The sequence below is a fragment of the Talpa europaea genome, assembly GCF_964194135.1.
Source record: "Talpa europaea genome assembly, chromosome: 5".
In the NCBI taxonomy this organism is placed as follows: domain Eukaryota; kingdom Metazoa; phylum Chordata; class Mammalia; order Eulipotyphla; family Talpidae; genus Talpa; species Talpa europaea.
The window spans coordinates 130,413,534-130,434,017 of NC_140071.1; the positions used below are offsets into that span (position 1 = coordinate 130,413,534).

Genomic DNA, 20,484 nt, shown 5'->3' on the forward strand with positions numbered 1-20,484 from the left:
GTATTTTTACCTCAAAACCCATTGTAACATTTATCTCAAGCTGACTCTTTTCTAGTGAACATTTCTTTAATGAACTAGACAGTCACCCATAAGTGAATCCCTCACACAGCAGCCCTTCACGGCTGGTGCCCTCCTCTTCCTCATGGCCCCAGGGTTTGTGGCCCCCTTCTTAGTCATCTTGACACAGGTTCACCCTGTTTTCCTGGGCCTGAGAAAATGTCTTTGTTCTCTGATGGTGCCAGTGTCCAACATTTCTTCTCACGTCACTGGGGCAGAACTGGGTCCCAAGAATAGGTTGTGAATCGCATGTGTTTGCACGTGGCCTGTGCTGTACATGTCTGTGCAGATTCCTGTAGTAGGCATGGTGCCCTCCCCTACGTGAATGTCTTGCTTAACCGCAATCCTGTTATCAAACTAAGAGGTCAGCTTTGACTCAGCTCCCTCAAGTACACTTCAAGCTTGTTTTGGGTGTCACTTGTCAGCTCTCTTTCAGGACTCCACAATGTATTGGTTTTCATATTCTTTCATCCTCTTGACTCTAGGACAGTTCTTGTCTTCCCTTGATTTGTGTGACACTGATACTGTTGTGCTGTTTGTAGAATGTCCCTTGATTTGAGTGTATCTTCTGTTTCCTCATGAAGAGATTGAGATTGTGATCTTTGAGCAAGGATAGCCCAGAAGCAATGTGTCCTGCTCGGTGGGTCCCATGAGACATACGTGTTGTCAGTATGTCTTACTGCAGGTGAGGCTGACCCCTTACCCGGTTAGGATGTTTTCTCCCTATAAACATTTTTCACTTTCTAACTCATAGATATCTTGGGGAGACAGTTCGTAACTATGCAGCTACCCTGCTACTCAAGCTTTTGTCTATTCTGTGTCGTTCCGCAGCACTTGTCTGCAGTGATTACTGTAATGTGACTACAGTGGTGATTAATCTCATCCTCGATTTCTCTCATTCCTACTACATTTGTTAATGGGAATTCCCCTGTCAGGCTCTTGGGTCATTTTTCAGGAAGTTGGAATTTTTATTCTTAGGCAAAACGTTTTGGAAACTCTTCCCTAGTTTAGTCTCTTCTCTAGCGGCAGTAGGTCCAGCAGAGTGGTCCTTTACCTGGGCTGGAACCCAGAACTCTATCACTTTATAACTATTTATACCTGGTGGGTCACCACATCAGAGTCTTCACTTTCTCATTTGTAAACCAGCACGGTCATAGGCTCTACCACACAGGTTACGAGGATTAAATGAGAGGTTCGATGTAAAACATGGAGCACAGCCCTGAGTTCACTGCACATGATCTATTTTTATTATTTCTTCTGCTATGAAGTTAGAGTTGATATGTAAGCATTTGCTAGAGTCAAACTCCTTTAAATTTTGTTTTCGCTCAAAATTGATCTCGGGACTTTTTATTCTAATTTTTATTTTTTGGAAAGGCAATGTTGGAAAAGACATGCAAGGATCATTTTACAAGAAAAAATAATCAAAGAAGGCTCCCCCAGTTTCCTGGCAGAGGCTGTTCCCCTTCCTGTCTTGTTCCTTCCCACTCACAAAAGTAAGGGTGTTAACTTGACAAAAGGGATTTAGCTGCATGATAAAGTTATAGTGCATGTGCCACTTTAAAAGCTGTAAATTGATTATAAAAAAATAAAATCCGTCCCTCTCACACACTGTAGAAATATGTACATTTTGTTTCATGATGACCATTAGGTCTCCTAATGATGACCTTTAACCTCTGCCCCCGCCCCTGTTCAGATGATGGGTGGTGATTTAGTAAACTTTATCTTATGGGTAAGTGTTTGTTTGCTGATTTCCTCATTGATTTGGCACGTATTCATCCAACCCTGCCAGGTCTCAGGGCCTGCTTAGTGGTTGGTACCTAAGACAAAGAGAGAGCCAATATTCTTAGCCTCATGGGATACTCGTTCAAGAAGTCTTGAAGGGTTTTTCTTCCTGTGTTGTAATTATAGTTAGTACTATAATGGCATTTTCATATTCCATCTTTTCTCTCCACTTCCGTAACTTCTTTATAATCTACAGGATGGTATTACTGAGTCAAAAAAATGGTTGTAGAGCTGCACAGCAATTGTTTGCCTGTGTGTTTTCTGGAAGGACTTTCTAATTAATCCTACATGAGTGATAGCTGAGTATGGGGAGATAACTGAAATCTCTAAGTACTGGATATTTTCATGACTTAATTTTGCTAATTGAATAATTTTGAGTTGATACTTATTGTTTTAAAATAGATTTAATTATTAGTGAGGATGGACATTTTTACATGGACTTGTCTATAATTCACGCTTCATATTTTTATGTGGTTCTCTAGTCTTATTCTTTGCCTGCTTATCTGTTGGAGTGTTGATAGTTTAATTTAAATCTGAATTAGTTCTTTATACATTTGCCCTGTAGATAATGAGTTTTAAACTATCATATTGCATATAAATATTCCCCTACTCTATTTTCCCATTAATTTTAATCTTGTTATTTTTCCATTCAGAGACTTTAACATTCTGTAAAGTCATTTTCTTCTAATATCTCAAGTTCTAAGAGTACCTTCCTTTCAAAGAATGGAGAAATTCTATTTTCTGCTTTCGTGTGTGTGCATCTTAAAGATACTTTTACACTGATTTATTCAGAGGTTATTTGGCAGCTTGGTAGAGGTTAAAATTTGAAACTCAACCTCTGAACTCTGCATGCATTTGAATCCCAGCACTACCTCTTTCCAGCTGTGTGACATTGGACAAGCTCCTTGGCCACTCTCTTTCTATTTCCTCATCTATAAAATGGGGTGCATAATAGCACCTCTCTCAATTTGTCATTAGGAGGGTTAAGGGACTATATGTAAAACAGAACAATGCCTCACATATAGCAAGCACTTGAAAGACGTTAGCTGCTGCTATTTTGATCATGGTTATTGCACTGGATGGTTGTGAGATGTGTAGCTAACCTGGAAGATGGTCATTTTCATTTAGCTTGTTAGTGGCAACTGAAAGGTTACTGGGAGGATATAAGTCACTAAAACATGGCTATAAATTCCTTGGAAGGCAACGATCCTACTAATTGGCAAAGCTTCATGGTAAGGGCCAGATCGTTGTTTGCTTATTTCATGGACTGGCCACTTGCTCAGCCCGTGCTGGGCAGAGAGCTTTTCTCCAGCTGATGTCCGTGCCCATCCTTCCCAGAGCACCTCTACTCTCGGGCTCATGAGGGTCCAGAACAAGAAGTGTGAGGACAGGTAGGGAGACACACCACATGTAAAAGTTTACGTTCCCATGCCAAGAGGAACGTACTGACCTGGGGCACCAGCCACGCACGCAGACGCTGCTCTGTGCGTCTTGATACCTACAGCCCCCAATACCATTGGTTAGCCTTCTGACATGCCGCTGGGACCCCAGGCAGAGTCTGCAAGTAAGGAACATTGCCTTCGTCTCTGCACGGTGGTTTAGTCGACATTCCAAGGACATGTTTTCCAGCGATTTCTGTCCGAGGGAGTAAACAGGAAAGGACAGAGCCCCTGGTTGATTGGCTCCTGAGCAGATGGGACGCTGCATCCTCTGAAAACCTCCTGGTTCTCCTGCAAATAAATTTCTCAGATGCATATATTTAGGGAAACCATTCATCAATGACGATGACAAAACCATCTGGCTCTCAGAACTGAAAAAGTCTTGAGGTTGTAAAAGTTTACATTCTGAGGACGGGAGTGTGTCTGGGTTTATATCAGTTGCTGATGAGTTTGGGCTGTGTCTTGCCTTCAGGGTTTTTTCAACCTGGCCCTGCTCATTGAGGAAGGTGCTATGATCCCACCTCACATTTTGGATTTCTTGGAAATTGACCCAACTGCCCATCCTGATAACATCTCCATCCTCCAGGAGCTGTACGAAAGGTGAGTTACTCATTAACACTATGGAGTCTGAGGGCTCCCAGCTCTTGGTTTCAAGTTAACCTTACTCCTCTGTGATATCAGTTGTCCAAAAAAAAAAGGCTCGTGATTTGTTTCCATGAGCCAACACCTGGCTGGTCCCAAACTTCTTTTTCTTGATATGAGACTTAATAAGCAGGATGTGCTTGATCTGAAGATAAAGTGCTGACCAAAAATTTCCATGAGGGGGAAAAAATAGTGGGCCTGATGAGACTGTGTTTTCTGGGAGACAGGGAGATGTGCTGACGTCTGGACTTTGGACAGACACTCAGACAGAAGTGCTGCTGGTGGCTCCACGCTTCGGGGTCTTCCTTGGCCTCTGGGCTTTTTGGTAAGAGCAGGACTGGCCTTTTTCTGAGAGTCCTGCCAGGATCACAGAAGACAGGGCAGGGCCAACCTCTTTGGAACACACCTTGTTTCTTAAATGTCTCTCATCACAAATGTGTGCGTTTTTCCCCAACCAGCAGTCTCAAAGTGGGTTTGAGGATCTGAGTCTGGTTGCGGGTAATGGCAGCAAACTGCCCACATGCCAGTTGCCTGTGCTTCTTGCCTGCAGGTGCTGGAACCACAGTAGCGAGGAGTCCTTCAGCCCCTGCTCCCTGGCCTGGCTCTACCTGCATCTCCGGCTCATCTGGGGTGCCCTCCTCCACTCTGCCCTGGTAGGTAGAGTCTCCTCGCGCCCCTCCCACCCCCGTTCCTGACCTGGACCAGTCATATGTCATGTGCTTGGGATGTTTGCAGATCTACTTTCTGGGGACCTTCCTGCTGTCCATCTTGATCGCTGGGATTGTGCAGTATTTCCAGTCTCTCTCAGGTAAAGATTTGTGCAAGGCTAGGGCAATATAAAAATGGTGATGCTCTTTCCTGCAAGAAAGACAACAACACGCTCCCCGACCATGGCCTTCGCCATGCTATTTCCTTCCATCAGGAGGGATAATCCTGGAGTTATGGGGAAAGGAGCTCCCTAGGGGTACTCAGAATCTGACCAGTGGAAGATCACAGAGTGGTTGTCCTATTTTTCAAAGTAAGCAAGGATGTTTTTAATAAAAAGTTTCAGAAATAGAACTAAAATGTCTTTTCCCGTTGGAAATACATCTATCAAAAGTCTCCCTCCGAGTGCCTTAAGCACCGGCTCTGGTGTCCCTGCCAGCATGAAATCTTCCCGTTTATCCTAGTTAGGCAGCCAAATGTATGGAAGGATAAACAAGCCCTCACGATGAATAAAAATACCCAGCCATGTGGACTCAGAAGGCCGAGGGGGATGGTGGAGCCAGCGATGCGTCTGGTGTGATTTTCACTGGTCCCTGTTTACCTTCCGTGCTCTTGTCTGGCTGGCAGTAAGGGGCTGGGCACCCCCGTGCTTTCTCTCTATCCGGGCTTGGAGTCTAGGCTTAACTTCTCATTAGCTCTGTGACATGTGGCCAGTTAATTCCCCCTCTGATCTCCTAGTTTCTCATCAATAAAAGGAGATTAGAACAGGACCTACTTCCCGGGACTGTTAGGAAGGCTCAGTGACAGACCACATGTGCAGCGCCTCCCAAAATGACGACTGCAGTTAAATCTTAGCTATTCTGTTCATCTGACTTATGAAGCCCTCTCGATAAATCTTGCCTGGGTTCAAGATTTATCTCCCCTGTTAGACCAGAAGCTGAGTCAGAGGAAGGCCTTGGTGCTGACATTTGTGATGTCTCCCTCTCTTAGGTGCTCAAATTTGCAAACTTCCCTCAGTGGAGAATTCTAATTTTCCACTATATTGGATTATGACCAAAGGGTGTAATCATTCGTGAAGACCAGCAGGGACATTTACAAATGGATAAATTAGGACTGGACATGGCATTTGGACATTAGCACCACTATTATTTGTGTAGCACATAATGAAAGGCGAAAGGAGTACATTTTACCACTGAGTCCACGTGGTGAAGGAGTTCAGTTTCGAGAGGCTAATTCGGAATCATTTCCTCCGATTTACCTGAGGAGGTTAACAAGGAATCATCAAAAGCCCTTCCAGGTTTGATGCCCTGGAGTATGCCGGGTTATAAATTTTCCTTATGCAAATCCTGTCCCTTCCCTAAATTTGTTGCCAGGTATAGCACATTTATTTTGCATCTTGTCAGTGTTTTCCATTTCAAATTATCTTTGTCATTTTTACTCTGTAGAAATATTGTTATGATTATTACAAATGCAATCCCGTTAGAGGAGCTGAAAATTGTCTTTATGATTTTATGCCAGCTGGTAGCCATGAAAATTCATGGGCTGGTGGAATTGCTTTTATCAGAAGTTGTCTTTTTCCTTCCTTGGTGTCTTCATTATCAGTCTCTCCACATTGTTTCTCTCTGTCCCTCCTGCTCTTTCATATATTTGTCCATTCTTTTTTTATTTTTTTGCGTAATTTCTTCATTTTTTTCAAATTCTTTCCCTTGATTCTTCCTCTACATACCTCCTTCCCATTTGACTAGTCTTGGAGATGTCTGGGTGGGATCTTAAACATTTAATTCTCTGGTCTTCATTTTACAGAGGAAGAAATTGAGGCCAAAGTGATGAAATGGCCTGTCCCCAAATCACCAAGTCCAGGACAGGATATAGGACAGCACAATTTCAGGCTTGTCATACTTTCAAACAGCGGTTACCAGCTCCCAGTCCCCTTACATTAGACATATTTTCTAGCACAAATGTTGCACCCCTGCAATGCTAATGAACCTTGTTGCACACAGATTTTTAAAAATAATGCCCTAACAGCAATGTAAAGGAGAAACACAAACTAATTATAATAAAAATAACATTTCCATATGTAAATTCTTACCCCTTGTTACTTAATTTTAGTGTGTGGAAATCTTGTAAAATGCAGATTCTGACTCAGTATATCTAGGGTGGAACCTGAGATTCTGCATTTGTAGCAAGCTTGGGGATGATGTCCAAGCTGCTGCTCCTCAGGCCACACTTTGAGTTATAAGCGTTTATAAGTAGAAATGAAATCTCCACATTATTTTCAAAGTATGTCCTCCCTTCAGGGTACCTCCCAGCCTTGTTAGAATACTGGTGTCAAGTTAAAATGATGCAGTAAATTATTTTCATCTTTTAAAATCTTACAGAAGTGCATATTTGTCAATAACTTTGAAATAAGCAAGTATTCCATCAGCCACTGGGCGGTGAGGGAAGATGACAAGCATGTAAGTGGAGACGTGGCCCCTGCAGGGCCTGGGGTTGCTCCCACCACTGTGACCTGCCCCTGGGAGGAGAGACTGATACAGTAGATGCTGGGAGCAGCCTGGGCTGTGAAGTGATTGCAGCAATGAACTCTCGTGATTACTGACAGTGCTGAGAAGAACTGGCTTTCAGAGTTAGCTCTTAAATAGCATGTGAGGATCGTTGCTGTAAATTAGGGGTCTTTGTCATGATTTGCATTTCTCCAGCCAGTTGTTTTTAAAAGTTAATGATTTGTGGCCAGACCTTTAAATTGAGCTGTCCATCCATTTTGCATTCAGCTTTGACTACCTTCATTTTCCTCCCGAGTTTATATGCTCTGAGATATATAGTCCACACTTCATCGCATTTGCCACATTAAATTGTCCCACATTTAGAAGGCTAGCAGTGCAGGACAATAGTTAATAGCACACACAGACTTGGGAGTCAGGTTGCTTAGATTCTAGCCCTGCTGCTATGTGACCTTGGGCAAGAGGGGAGCTTTCTGTGCCTCACTTTCCCCTTCTGCATATACTGGACATGTGTTGTAGTTGAGAAAACTAAATAAGATAACAGAGTGCAAAGTACTTGGAACTCAACAGTTGTTAGCTGGTAGCTTCCAAGGAGTGATGTGTCTGGGGCACTTTACCTGCAATTAAGGCATGCTGACACCAAGTAGCGGCGTGGTTAGTAGCAAAGCCTACTTTACCTTAGCAAGTAACAGATACAATTATTTGCATGCTTTCCTATGCTTTTAGACTCTTTCTAAAGCATAAAGCCTTTTTTTTAAACATCTAAGCAAAGACATTGATTAATCTATCAAGAGTACCAAAACAAATGCACAAAAAATATGGCACGTCTTTATTTCCTTCAAGGGGACTTGTTTTTGACTCTTAGGTCATATTCTGCTTGTCAGCTAAGTCTGTCTTGAAGCTGATGCTTCCCGGAGGAGTGCAAAGTTCCTTGGGTCTGGGGTGGCACTAGTGTGACAGCAGATCACACATTGCCTGGACCTACACTGCCCCTCAAAGTCCATTGGCCTTGCATCTCCTGGGTCACTAGAGGTTCCATCCTCTTTGCCAAAGCTGGGCACCATTAGCCTTTTTTCTCCCAAGCTGCTGGTAGAGCCCACAGCTGGGCCCAGCCACTTTCCAAGACTCCAAAAACCATCTTCCCTTGCCTCATTGCATCTCTAAAGCATTCTCCCTCTCTCCTCCCTATCGGGTATGCCAAGCATAATTGCCTTAATGGACTGAGATTTAAAAAAAAAAAAAACAACAAACCAAGCAAAGCCTGCCTAGAATGCTCTCCATTTCTGCCCCGCCACAAATCTCTCCTCGGACAAAAAAGCATGGAGCCTGCCTGGCTGCTGGAAGGAAGAATAGAGGAGAAAATGTAAATTACCCTTTCAAAGGAAGCTGGGGGAGGAAGTGGAGGAGAGGTAGATGGGGTGTGATGAGAACCGCTGGTACTTATTGTGACTGCACCTGAGAGAAGAAATTCTATCTTGTCAAAAACAAAGATGTTTTAAAAAATAATATCAAGGGAGAAAAAAAAACAAAACAAAACCCAAGAGCCTTGCCTTACCAGAATTAGTGTAAACCTCATGTCAAAATAAAATGTGCCAGCATTGGTCAAGACCTGCAGAATGGCCTTGGTAGCATAGGTAACCTTTAAACCCAGCCTATTCAGAATATTCATAATGTAAGACAATTCATCTTTGCCGCCCCAGTGGTTAGCCTAGGGGTATTTTAAAAACAGTATGATGATATGAAGAGATTAATTAAACCTTTTCCTACTCTTTTCCTGTCCTCTACATTTCCAGTTAATGAGGTTTCTACTAAAATTACAGCAAAATGTCACAATGGTACTCATGTAAGAAAGCAGTAGCCATAAAGTCAGAGCGATTTCATGATGAGATGTGACTTTTATCCTATCTCATTCCCCTCGGTGACTCCCAGTACCTCTGCTCTTAAGAATATTTAAAGGGGGCCTCCCCAGTGGCGCAGCGGTTGAGCACTGGGTTGCAAAGCTGCCCGCAGCCTCTGCAGTGCCTGTTCGATCCCCGGCTGCTCCCCGGCCACCAGAGGAGGGTCCCACATGGCGCGCAGACCTCTCCTGCCGCCCGCTGCTCCCCTCAGCAGTGTACTTCGGTCCTTCTGCCTGTTCTGCTCCCTGCTCTGGCTCTGGTGAATTCTCTCACCCTCCCACGCTTCTAACTGTACCCAGTGCTTGTATAAATAAATAAATAAATCTAAAAAAAAAAATTTTATTTAAAGGACTTGAACCTTAGTCTTGTTCTGGGCCCTGCTAGATCCAGAGACCCACATAAAGTTGGCTAGGTTTATTCATAGCATATAATCTCTCCTTTGCTCCCCTCCTTGTCCCCCTTATCTGCAAACATTCTACTACCTCAAGATCACCCCCATCTAGCCCCTCATATTCTTCTCTTTCTTATGTTCCCATCTGGTCAGCTGGCAAGCAGATGTATTTGCTAACATGGGCCACAAGTGGAGTTGGCAGACTTTCTGTCAAGGGCCAGAGAATAAACATTTTGGCCTTTGAGGGCTGTCTCTGTCACTACTACTTAGCTGTCATGGCAGCCATTGACAACACCTGAAGGCAAATGGCTAGGGGCTGGTGTCCAATATAGTTTTTCTATGGATATGACTATTTGAAGTTCATGTTTCTCACTGGTCCTGAAATATTAATCTTGATTTTTGTGCTGCCATTTGAAAATGTATAAACCCTTCCTGGATGGCAAGCAATACAAAAGCACACAGCAGCCACGTTTGGCCTCCAGCTGCAGCTGCAGCCCTGGCCTACCCCACTCAGGGCCAGCTCTTGATTATTCTCACTAATGTACAGAAAATGGTCCCCCAAGTAGCCAGTAATCCAAAAATCACTTCTACTTGGCTCCAGAATCTACTCTGTAATTTTTAAAACAGCACTCTCATTTCCTGGTTATCTTGATTCTAGCCCAGTAATCAAATTAGCACAAATTCCAGGTGAGCAGAGACAAAGAGGCCACTTTGAAATTAGGATGGGCCATGGGGGGGGGGGCTGTCCAGTGATTGCACACCCCCAGCAGAATGAGGGGGCTCACATAGATAATAACAAACTTACTGTAGAAACAACCAACATTTTTACCATGCTTTTAGAAGATTTAAATTGTGGCAATGCTAATTATGCATCTTTCTCCATTTACACGTTGGCCCTTTTTGGGTTTTAATCAGAAAACTGATTGCTGATTATCTTGTTACCATGGTGATTTAAACATTTCCCTGAGCTGGAAAAGGAAAAATACATGCCTTCATTAACTTCCTCAGAAATCATCAGCAAAGTAAATCTTAGGACCTAAGGAGTCTTGGATACCCTCCGATCTAAATCCTTCAATGCAGAGAGGAGAAAACTGAGGCCTTTGTGTTGGAGGCATTTGGGAAATGGAATGTGGACCCTTCATTACCCACAGTAAATTCACCTGGTTTAGTGGCAGACCAGGAGGTTTGCTCAGACCAGGCTTCCTGGCTCTAACAGTGGTTTTATACCACATCTCTGGACCTGCTTCCGCCATGTTAGACCCCCTGCCAGGGTGATGGCTTTAACCTAGAGCTATCACGTTGTCATGCATCTCCCTGGCCCCACCACGCCCTCACTGTCCAATTCTTTCGGACTCTGGATCCACAAGATCTTTGGTAGATAGGAAGGGGGCTGTAGAAGAATTCCTTTACATGTCCAGCCAAGCCAGAGACAGTTCTTAGAATGGCCCCTTGGACATGACCATGGGTGCTTGGAGATGAAACTCTTGAAGAGTTGGTCTAGAAGTCAGAATATCAACATGTGGTGGGATCTTCTTAAAGTTGATACATTTCAAGATGGGCATTTGGGAAACTTTAAAAATGCTTACACCTAATGAAAATGGTGTAAGACTCATGGATTGTTGAGCTTTATTAAGATCCTATTTAAAGACAAATCAGTGATTCTTCGCACAAACTAAGGCCACTGAATTGGCCATAAGTCACATATCCCTGCAGTCTGCTACCCCCATTTTAACAACGAAGAAACTACAGCTCAGAAAGTTTAACTTTCCCAGGATCACTCAGCTGATAAATATCAGAGTCATGTCATTCCTGGCCTTGCTGGCTTCAAAGTTTCTGCTGTTTCCATAGAAATGGGCTACTGGGAGCTCAGAAAACTGTAGGCATCCAGGAAATAAATGCACTAACTCTTTCATCAGTCCTATAGCCCTGCACCTGAAATCAATAATCAGTTAATAACAACGAACACTTCTCTATGGCAAGCCAGGTCACTAGTATGATAGCTAACATTTGTTGAGACCTATGCTTGCCAGACACTATTGTAAGCATTTTATATGCATTAGTTTAATCCTTGCAACAAGAAGACACAGATACTTTGACTTTCCCCAGTTTTTAGAGGCAGTAGGAGGATGGGGGATTTGTCCAAGCTCACATAACTGATAAAGGACAGAGTAGAGTTTCCAGAGGCTATGCTCCTATTAACCAGGACACCTTCCAGTCCCAGCATAGGGCAGAGGATGCCAACCTCATCACCATGACATGTGGCGCTGGGTCATCCTTTGTTGCAGGGGGGAGTTCTGTGCACTGAAGGGTGCTTAGCAGTATCCCTAGACCCTACCACTATATGCGGGTAGCACACTGTCCTTGCAATTGTAGCAACCAATAACGTCTGCCAACATTGTCAGCTGTCCCCGGGAAGGCAAAATTGCCCCCACTTAAAAACCACTGACACGAACTATAAAACTTTAAAAGCCTCCCTAGCATTTATGGTGTCCGTCCTCCTACTAAAGGTAGATCGATAAATAATTAAAGCTAGTAATTGTTTTCCAAAATGCAAGCACCTTTATTAAAATAAATCAGATAATTATATATGAAATAAATCAAATTTGGTACATCATCCAAATGGAATAAGATGTGAACAGATCCAACAGTCCATTCTAATTGATCAGTATAGTTCATAGCTTGCATTGCCTCGAAGCCAGGGGGAAAAAAAGAGGTTAAGATCACAGAAAACACAGAGCAAAGATTAGTGGTTTTTTTTTTTTTTTTTTTTAATTATAAACTTCCCTAGAAATTCCAGATGTTAGCCATTATTTGTACATGTTCTCCAACCTGTAATTTCTAGGTAGGGACACTGAAATCCAAAGAACATAGACAATAGGCCCCAAGTCTCTTATCTGGCTAGTGTTGGGGACACCAGACTAGACGAAGCTCTCCTGGCTTGCTGGGGTCTCAGTGTGGTGGTTTGTCTTGCACATGCTGTTTTGAACGACTGTTGTGCCTGTATCTTTGCAGCCAGCAGTTCCCCTTCCACTCCAGCCCCAGCCTCTCCAGACCCCACCCCTGCCACGGCAAGTCCAGCTGTGCCTCCAGCTGTGCCTCCAGCTGCAGATGCCTCCGCTCAGGACCAGCCTATGGTCACCAACAGCTCGGAGCCACGGGGGTGAACTGTGCACTCCGGGTCTCTCCAGATGACAGAGCAGCCTGTCAGCAGCTGGTATTGGAAAGCTGGGCATTACACTGATAAACACCTTAAATGTCTTGTCAACTGGATACGAATTTGCACTTGGTGTCTTTTTGGTTTTTTTTTTTTTTTAAATCTAATTACAAGGAAGTACACAGAGCAGATGGTGGGCACACCAGAGGTTACCAAACAAGTAGAAGGCACCCCTGATCAAACGGGTGTACCTGTCGGGAGGTTCCCTGGATTGCTGCCGAGGCGGTACCTGGTGGGGCTGTGTGTGGCTCCTCCGGATCCTCATACACAGAATTGCATTTTAAGAATCTTCGCCCCTTGTTCATTCCTTTTATTAAAGAGCAAAAATTGTGACTTCTTTACAAGTTAGGTAACATTTCAGTACATGTGTCGGCCACAGTGTTGCTGCTTGATGTCCTGTTGAAGGATTTCTGTGTGATTTCCAAGCCCCAGCATTAATGGGGTACCTTGAAATAAATGGGTTGTGGCTGGAAAAGCAGGGAGGGGATGGCTTTGTAAATGGGTTTACATTTTTCTCCTTGAATTTTCCTCGGGTTGTCGTGCTTCCAAATCCTTTAATGACATTGTTGGATATCATTTACTTTTTCAATTGCAATCCATAAAATAACATTTAGAAAATTCTTAGTATTTAAGTGTAGTCTCCTCCATGAATTACCCATTAGAATAGACTGGCAGTAGTAGAATATGCAGGAAACAAGCCTTTAGCTCATAGTCTCACCCTACCCCTTATGCCTGCCTGGGTCTGTGTAGGGGTGTGCGTGCGTGTGCGTGTGTGTGTGTGCACATGCAAGAGAGAGAGAAAGAGCGAGCGAGAGCAGAGCATCTGTATGCTGCTAAGATAGTAAATCAGTAATGCAATATTGTGGATCTAAACTACTCTTTGCACTACTTTATTTACAGTAGTAAATAAAAATTATTTTTATACCATTGACTTCTGGGAAGTGGCGTTTTTCCTCCTTTTTCAGACTTATTACCCTTATCATACAAAGTCCTAAGGTCCATGCATTCTCCTGAGGTGTTAAATACATACTCTTTACATTCTGGTAACCCATTAACACTTGCGGAAATAAAGGTAGGCGCCCCTGCCAGGACTCCCAGCCTCTGGGTCTGTCCCATCATGTTTGTTCAGCATTAGACATTGTTTCAGGGCTTCTGGCTGCTCGGAGGCTGGGTTTTACATCAACTCTGAGTTAAGTCTGAGGTCTGTTCTCTCCTCCTAGCTGTGCTCTGTGTGCTACTTTTATATTAGCAGAGGTTGTCCTATCTCCTTGTGGAAGAGCCAGACTTTGGCATCCTGCAGTTTGGGGTTCATATTCTGTTCTGTGACTTATTAGCTCTGTGACCTTGGGTGAGTGATTGGCCCTCTCTGAGTCTCAGATCACTGTTTTGTAGAACTGAGGTCATAAACTCCACCTCAAAGGTTTTCTTGAGGCTTAAATGAGATAATATGCGAAACTTCCAGGTCCCAGCCCCAAACATGGCAGATTGTTGTTTGTATTAGACAGAGAACTCTGAGGAGCCAAGCAGAGGATTTGGCAGCTGATGGCTCATGCTCTCCTTCAGGGAGAATTGCCATCAGCTGCAGGAATTTGTCCAGTTACATCCTTGCAAGAGCAGGTCATGGTCAGTGGCTCTTTGATGTGGGGCAGGCTTTATCTCATGCTGTGTACCACTGAGGCCAGAAGGTTCTTTGTATGGGAGGCTGTCCCACGTGTTGGAGGAAAAGTAGCAGCAGCTTCTCTGGTTTCTCCCCACCAGGCACCATTAGCACAAGCACATCCTGCCCCTGCCCTTCCCCCAGCCGTGACAGCCAAAGGTGTATCCAGAAATTGCCAAATGCTCTGGAGTATGAGAGGCAAAGCACTGCCCCCTTCACCTCGAGAATGACCAACATAAGAAAGCAAAAGTCCCTTGCCACAATAGAGACAACTCAACTCAGACAGGCCACCAGCTCCCAACTCCACTCTGGTGCATCCTTGTGGTTCTGCTCTTGCCTCATCTGCCTAGGACTGCTTTCATGCAGAATTTCCTAACGTTGCTCCTGTAAAGCTTCACACTCAGCTCTACACACTGGGGTCTGTTTCGAATAAACACCACTGCATTAGTCTGCGAGGGCAACTGTGACAGAGTACCACATACTGAGAGACTTAAATGATAGACAGTTCCTCACAGCTTTGGAGACTGGAAGCCAAAATCAAGATATGAGCAAGGCTGGTTTTCCCAGGCCCTTTCTCCGCGGCCTGTAGATGCCTGCTCTAGTGTCTTCATGGATTCCCCTCTGCATGTGTCCTAATCTAAGAGGACACTGATCTCCATTGGGTCAGAGTCCACTCTAATGACTCATCGTTATCTCTTTAAAGACTCTCCAAATACGATCTCATTCTGAGGTACGGGTGTTAAGACTTCAACACAGGAATTTTAGGAGGCACAATTTAACCCATAACAGCAATCTAAGCCTCCAGGAGAGGCTGGTACAAAATATGGACCGTGGGAGGCACCCTGATATGAGATAGTTCCCCAAACAGTGGTAATCTCCCTCATCTCCAGATGATACTGGTAGGTTCTTGAGTGTTTCCAGGCCCCCAACCACCTCAGGTGAAATTGATAAGCCAAGGGTCTCAGCTTTGACTCCAGTTCTCCTGAGAGATTTCAATTGCATGGTCTGGGTCCAGCCCACACCTTCTCAAGGCTCAACCTTCCTCTTCTCATCTCAAGTTCTAAACTCAATTCCCACGGTCTCCCTGGTGGTGCAAGGGGTTAAGTCGCAGCACTATGAAGCTATCCACAGCCACTGCAGCATGAGTTCCATCCCCCACCAGGGAGCTACCCACATGGCACAGCAGACCTCTCCTGTCTCTCCTGCTGCTCCCCTCAGCAGCGTGTTTCAGTAGATCTGCCTGTTCTGCTCCCCACTCTGTCTCTGGTGAATCCTCTCACCTCTCCACACCTCTAGCCTGCACCCAGCTCTTGTATGCATAAATAAGTCTTTTAAAAATTTTTTAAAATGTAGAATTAGCAGGTGCACTCAATAACAAAAAACTGGAAGGGCAGATTAGCAATCAAGGAGTGGATGGGCTCAATGGTGGGAACTGGAAGGGCAGATCAAACAATTGTTGGAGTTCAGGTAATGGGGTACAGTGGGGGGGGTTCTTGGGTCCTTCTGAGAGAGAATTCAGATGTTCCCATTCATCAGTATACAAAAAGTTTATCAAGAAAGGGGGAAAAAGAAGAGATGCCTGCATAGACACAGATGGGCAGAACTGAATTTTGCCAGAGGGTATTATTCTTTTATCATGTTCTTGGATGGAATTATTATGGAAATTATCACCTTGGAGTTAGGTTGGGTTGATCAGTAATCCTCTCTGCCCCCACCTCTGGCTGATAATCTTTTCTGACCACACTTAAACTCCTGGAAACTTCCATGGTTGTTTTGTTTAAGATTAATTAATCACCCCTACCCCCACCTCTGGTGTTTGTCATTGGGAGACCTTCCATCCTTACTCAGTAGCGAGAACCAGAAGGGCAAATTAACAAGCAAGAAGAAGATAAAAACAATTGTAAAGACTTACTGTTTTGTAACTGTCTCCAGCCGGGTAGGCTTGCCGTCGGTTCTAATGATTTGAAAGAGAACTTTGGACACGATGGCATCATTTTCACAGGTTTTAACGGTGAGCAGAGGAAAGAAGCCAGCAGGGAGACAGCAACTGGAAGCCCCTTCCCTGTAGGGGGCGTCACCCTTTCCATCCCCTCCCTCCCTGGCACAGGTGTGCACACTTGCACATGCGCACACACCCACGCTCAGGTAGCCACAATCACGCACACGTGCCCCAAACCCACGAGCCTTCTATGTTAACACGATCAAGGCTGCAGGTGATAGCCACAGAGGACAATGGCATAAAAAGTCTGATCCCCTTCACTTACCCTATACTTACCTTTATTAAAATGATTTAATTAAATGTTGAAATTAAATGTTTGTAATACCAATGCAATTATTAAATGACTAGTGATAAACCTTACAGTGAACTCATAGATCTTTACCAAGAAAAATTAAAAGTTACATAAAAAAGATATAAATAATATACCATGTTTGTGGACAGACTAACAAATATAAATGTTTATTTCTTTAAAATTCATCTAAAGTCCAGTAGTATCCAAATCAAAGTCTCCCGGTTTGTGAATTTGTGAGGAACTAACAAACTGATTTTAAAATTCATATGGCAGAATATAAATTCGTTCACAGCTAAAGAAAGTTTGGAAAAAAGAATAAATTGACCTACCAAATTTTGTGATATAACAGAAACTGTGGGGAGGTTACATAGAAATAAACAAACGGTTCTAAGGAAAAGAATAGAGAGGCCAGGAGTGGACCTGACCATAGATACATACAGGATACAAACATAGTTGTCAACCACAGCTTGGATTAGCTTTTTGTTGGAGAGGGGAAGAGATTCCTCTGTCCTAATGTGTTGCACGTTGTGAGACCTGAGTTCAGTGCGGTGCTTTGGCAAAACTGTAAGGATCAAGAGGGATTGGGGTACAACCCAACATAGTAGGGTGAGGGGTACAAGCCAACATTGAAAAACATGAGGACCTTTTCACGGTCTCCCTTACAGGAAGGGAGTTTTCTTGAGTAGAGGAATCATTGAGAGTTGGGTATCAATATCAGTAGGACCTCAGTTGCGTTCTCAGACACTGAGAAATCTAACACACTGGGTTTGTGTTTCATAATATCGCTGCAAGTAACATACACATTTTCCCAATTTACAGATGAATGAGTTATTGTTGAACTCATACAGAGTAACAAGCAATTATCTCTCCCTTGGGTGCCTGAGGGTTAGCGATGACTCAGCTGATCTAGGCTGGACTCAGCTGTGCTTGATCCTGGCCAGTGGGGTAGACACAGTTGTCCTCCAGGTGTCTTCTATTTTTCTGGGGTGGGCGATGGGGTATGTTCATCTTAGTGGGATCAGGCTAAGCCACTCCAAAATGTGCCACTTCGGCACGTAGTTGAGTCTGCATAGACAAGCATTACTGAAATGACCCTTATCTTCTATTACTCCCCCCATATATTTCTTAGTTATTTCCCCACAGTTCATCATCCTGTAAATCCACCTTTCTTTCATTAAAATGCTGTATAAGCTCCTGAAACTACTTCTTTGAATTTTTCTTTTTCTATAAATTCCTATGTGTATAAAATACTAATAAAGATGGCCTTTTCTCCTGTAAACCTGTCTTTTGTTAGGTTAATTTGCAGTTCCCCCATCTAGTAAACATAAGAGGAAAGAGGGAAAGGTTTTTCCTTTCCAACAATTTCTGACAAAAGGACCAAAAATCCAGCTGCACAAACATATGTGAAGCCTTCATTCACATCGCCTTCTCTCACACCCCTTGGCTAAGGTGAGCCACCCAGGCAAGCCAGGTAGGCAGGGAAGGGCATGCCTTCTGTGGTGGGAGGGGTCTGCTTTCAACTTCCATTTGTCTGACACCAAAGCCAGAGTTGCTTTCTTGCAGCCGTCCTTGCCTGTCCTCTCCGAGGAATTCCCTAGGATTGTCTTTACCACGCAGTGAAGCTATTGATTACATACTTTTGTCCTACTGTTCTTTTGTGTTTGCTTTGTCTCCCTGTAGCAGCAACCACCCCAGGCCAGGCAGGCTTATTGTTGATTTCAGCAAATGCAAAAGAATCCTGGAGCCCTTGGTAGATTTGACGGGACTTTAATGCGAAACAAGGACCGGGTACACAAGGAGACCAGCAGGCAGGGCAGGGAGGCAGAGGGGCAGATGGGCAGGCAGGATCCGAGCCTCCCAGCCCCTGCGATCTCCCTGCTTGCTCTCAGGCTTCCCTGTTTTCCTCTCATGTTCATCTTTCTCTCTCCCGCTCTTGGCCCAGGAGTCCATAGTGATGTATGTGCACACCCCATGCTTTCTGGCTTCCCTGCCCGGGTGTCCATAATCACAGGCGCACATGCCCCATGCTCACACTTTCAAGCGCTTGTTTGCAATAATATTACCACTTGTGGACACCAAAACCTGGGCGGAGAGCAAAGCCACAGGTGGTAAAGGCTGGTGAGGCGGTGCTCATGCAGAAATGGAAGGCAGTAAGTGAATGCAAAACTGGTCAAGTATGTTTTTCCTGTCTTCCTACCAAGAAGCCCCCAGTGGGTGCAACTTTGGGTATCCTGGAGGATTAAATGAAAACAAGCTCAAAAGAGCTGAGCGTGTAACTGTGGCTACAGAGAGTGGGAAGAAGCTGACAGATCTTCATTATATCAGAGGATCTTCCACCAGCAGGTACAGCGTGATTAATCAGAGCTGTATCCTTTTCGCAATTTAATTAGCAGCTCCTTGTGAGAACCTCAGTTTCTTCTTAAATTCAGACTTACAAAAAAGGTGTTTCAAGCTTATATCTTTATTTTCAGTTACATCTCATCCAGACATGCGATCAAAACCTCATTTTCTCTTTTTAGAGAATTGGGATTATAATTAATCTATAATACTGTGATGTTTAAAATGTACAATGTGTTGATTTGATGCACTTACATATTGCAATAAGGTTTCTACAGCCTTAGTTAATACCTCCATCACGTCACACAATATCATTTCTTTTTAGCATTGATAACATTTAAGATCCAGTTTCTTAGCAACTTTCAAGTATATAAGAAAGTACTGTTTAAAATTGAAAATAGGGCCTCCCTGGTGGCGCAGAGGGTTAAGACACAACCTATGAAGCTGTCTGCAGCCACTGCAGCATGAGTCCGATCCCTGGCCAAGGAGGTGACCCACATGGTGCAGCAGACCCCTCCTAACATGCCTGCTGCTCCCCTCAGCAGTGTATTTCAGTCAATCCATCTGTTCTGCTCCCCACTCTGTCTCTGGTGAATCTTTTCACCCCCCGCACTTCTGGCGTGTCCCCAGTTCTTGTATGCATAAATACATAAATCTTTAAAAATAAAATAAAATAGAAAGTAGAAATACCATATGACCTAGCAACCCCACTTCTGGATATTATATATATCTCAAAGGAAGTGAAAACAGGTTCTCAAAAAGATGTCTGCAGTCCCATGATTATCGCAGCATTGTTCACAGAAGCCCTGAAGAAAACAACCTAAGTGTCCATCCGTGGAAGGATGGGATCGAGTATAAATGTATATATGCACACACAATGGCATATTATTCAGCATGAGCAACAAAGAAAACCTGCCATTTGCATTAACATGGATGGACCTTAAGGGAATCACCCCAAGAGAGATAAGCCAGACAGAGAAAAGAAAAACACCATGTGCTATTAAAGGTGGAATCTGCAAAAGCTAAGCTGGTAGAAACAGACAGTAGAATGGTAATCAGCAGGACCTGAGGCGGAGGATTGGAAAGCATCACTTACCTTACTAAAGTCAGTCTGTAGGCCCTGTCCGTTGGAGAGGGGAGGGGTGTGAGAAGGCAGGAGGAAGAACCCCAAGGCACAGGGAAAGCCTGGTGGGGTGCCAAGCCCGCTGACCCACATGTTCAGTGCCCCTGACTCTCGCTGGACTCTCACACATCCCCGAGTCCTTTTGTTAGGGGGAAATGATGTCCTGAGCTAACCCCATACAGGCTTTGTGGACCCCACCTCCACTCCAGACTAAAGCCATCAAGACATTGGGAAAGACAAATCCCGTCACCACCAAAGGGAGGGTGGCTGGGACCTGAGGGTGGAGTTGGGCAGCCAGGTTGGGTATAAAAACCAAACACGTGGGCCTTGGGGGGCTCGCTATCGCTGGCCTCCTGGCTTCATGGCTCCTGGCTGGCGGCCAGCTCTCACAGCGCCATTTGGGATTCCTGATCAGTGGATGGGGTAGGACTCATTTAAAACTTTGTC

General features: G+C 44.2%; 1 protein-coding gene across 3 annotated transcripts in view; it reads left to right on the forward strand.

The window, feature by feature from the left end:
- Positions 1–12,936, forward strand: part of SEL1L3 (SEL1L family member 3) — a gene marked incomplete at its 5' end in the record, with an annotated part of 96,150 nt that extends 83,214 nt beyond the window's left edge. For all 3 annotated transcript variants that reach the window (XM_084234044.1, XM_084234046.1, XM_084234045.1), the window contains 4 exons: positions 3,751–3,878; positions 4,471–4,573; positions 4,656–4,728; positions 12,428–12,936. In XM_084234044.1, coding sequence (XP_084090170.1) covers positions 3,751–3,878; positions 4,471–4,573; positions 4,656–4,728; positions 12,428–12,579 — 456 coding nt within the window. In that variant the 3' untranslated portion in view covers positions 12,580–12,936. The remainder of the gene's footprint in view (positions 1–3,750; positions 3,879–4,470; positions 4,574–4,655; positions 4,729–12,427) is intronic.
- Between the last annotated feature and the right edge of the window lie 7,548 nt (positions 12,937–20,484).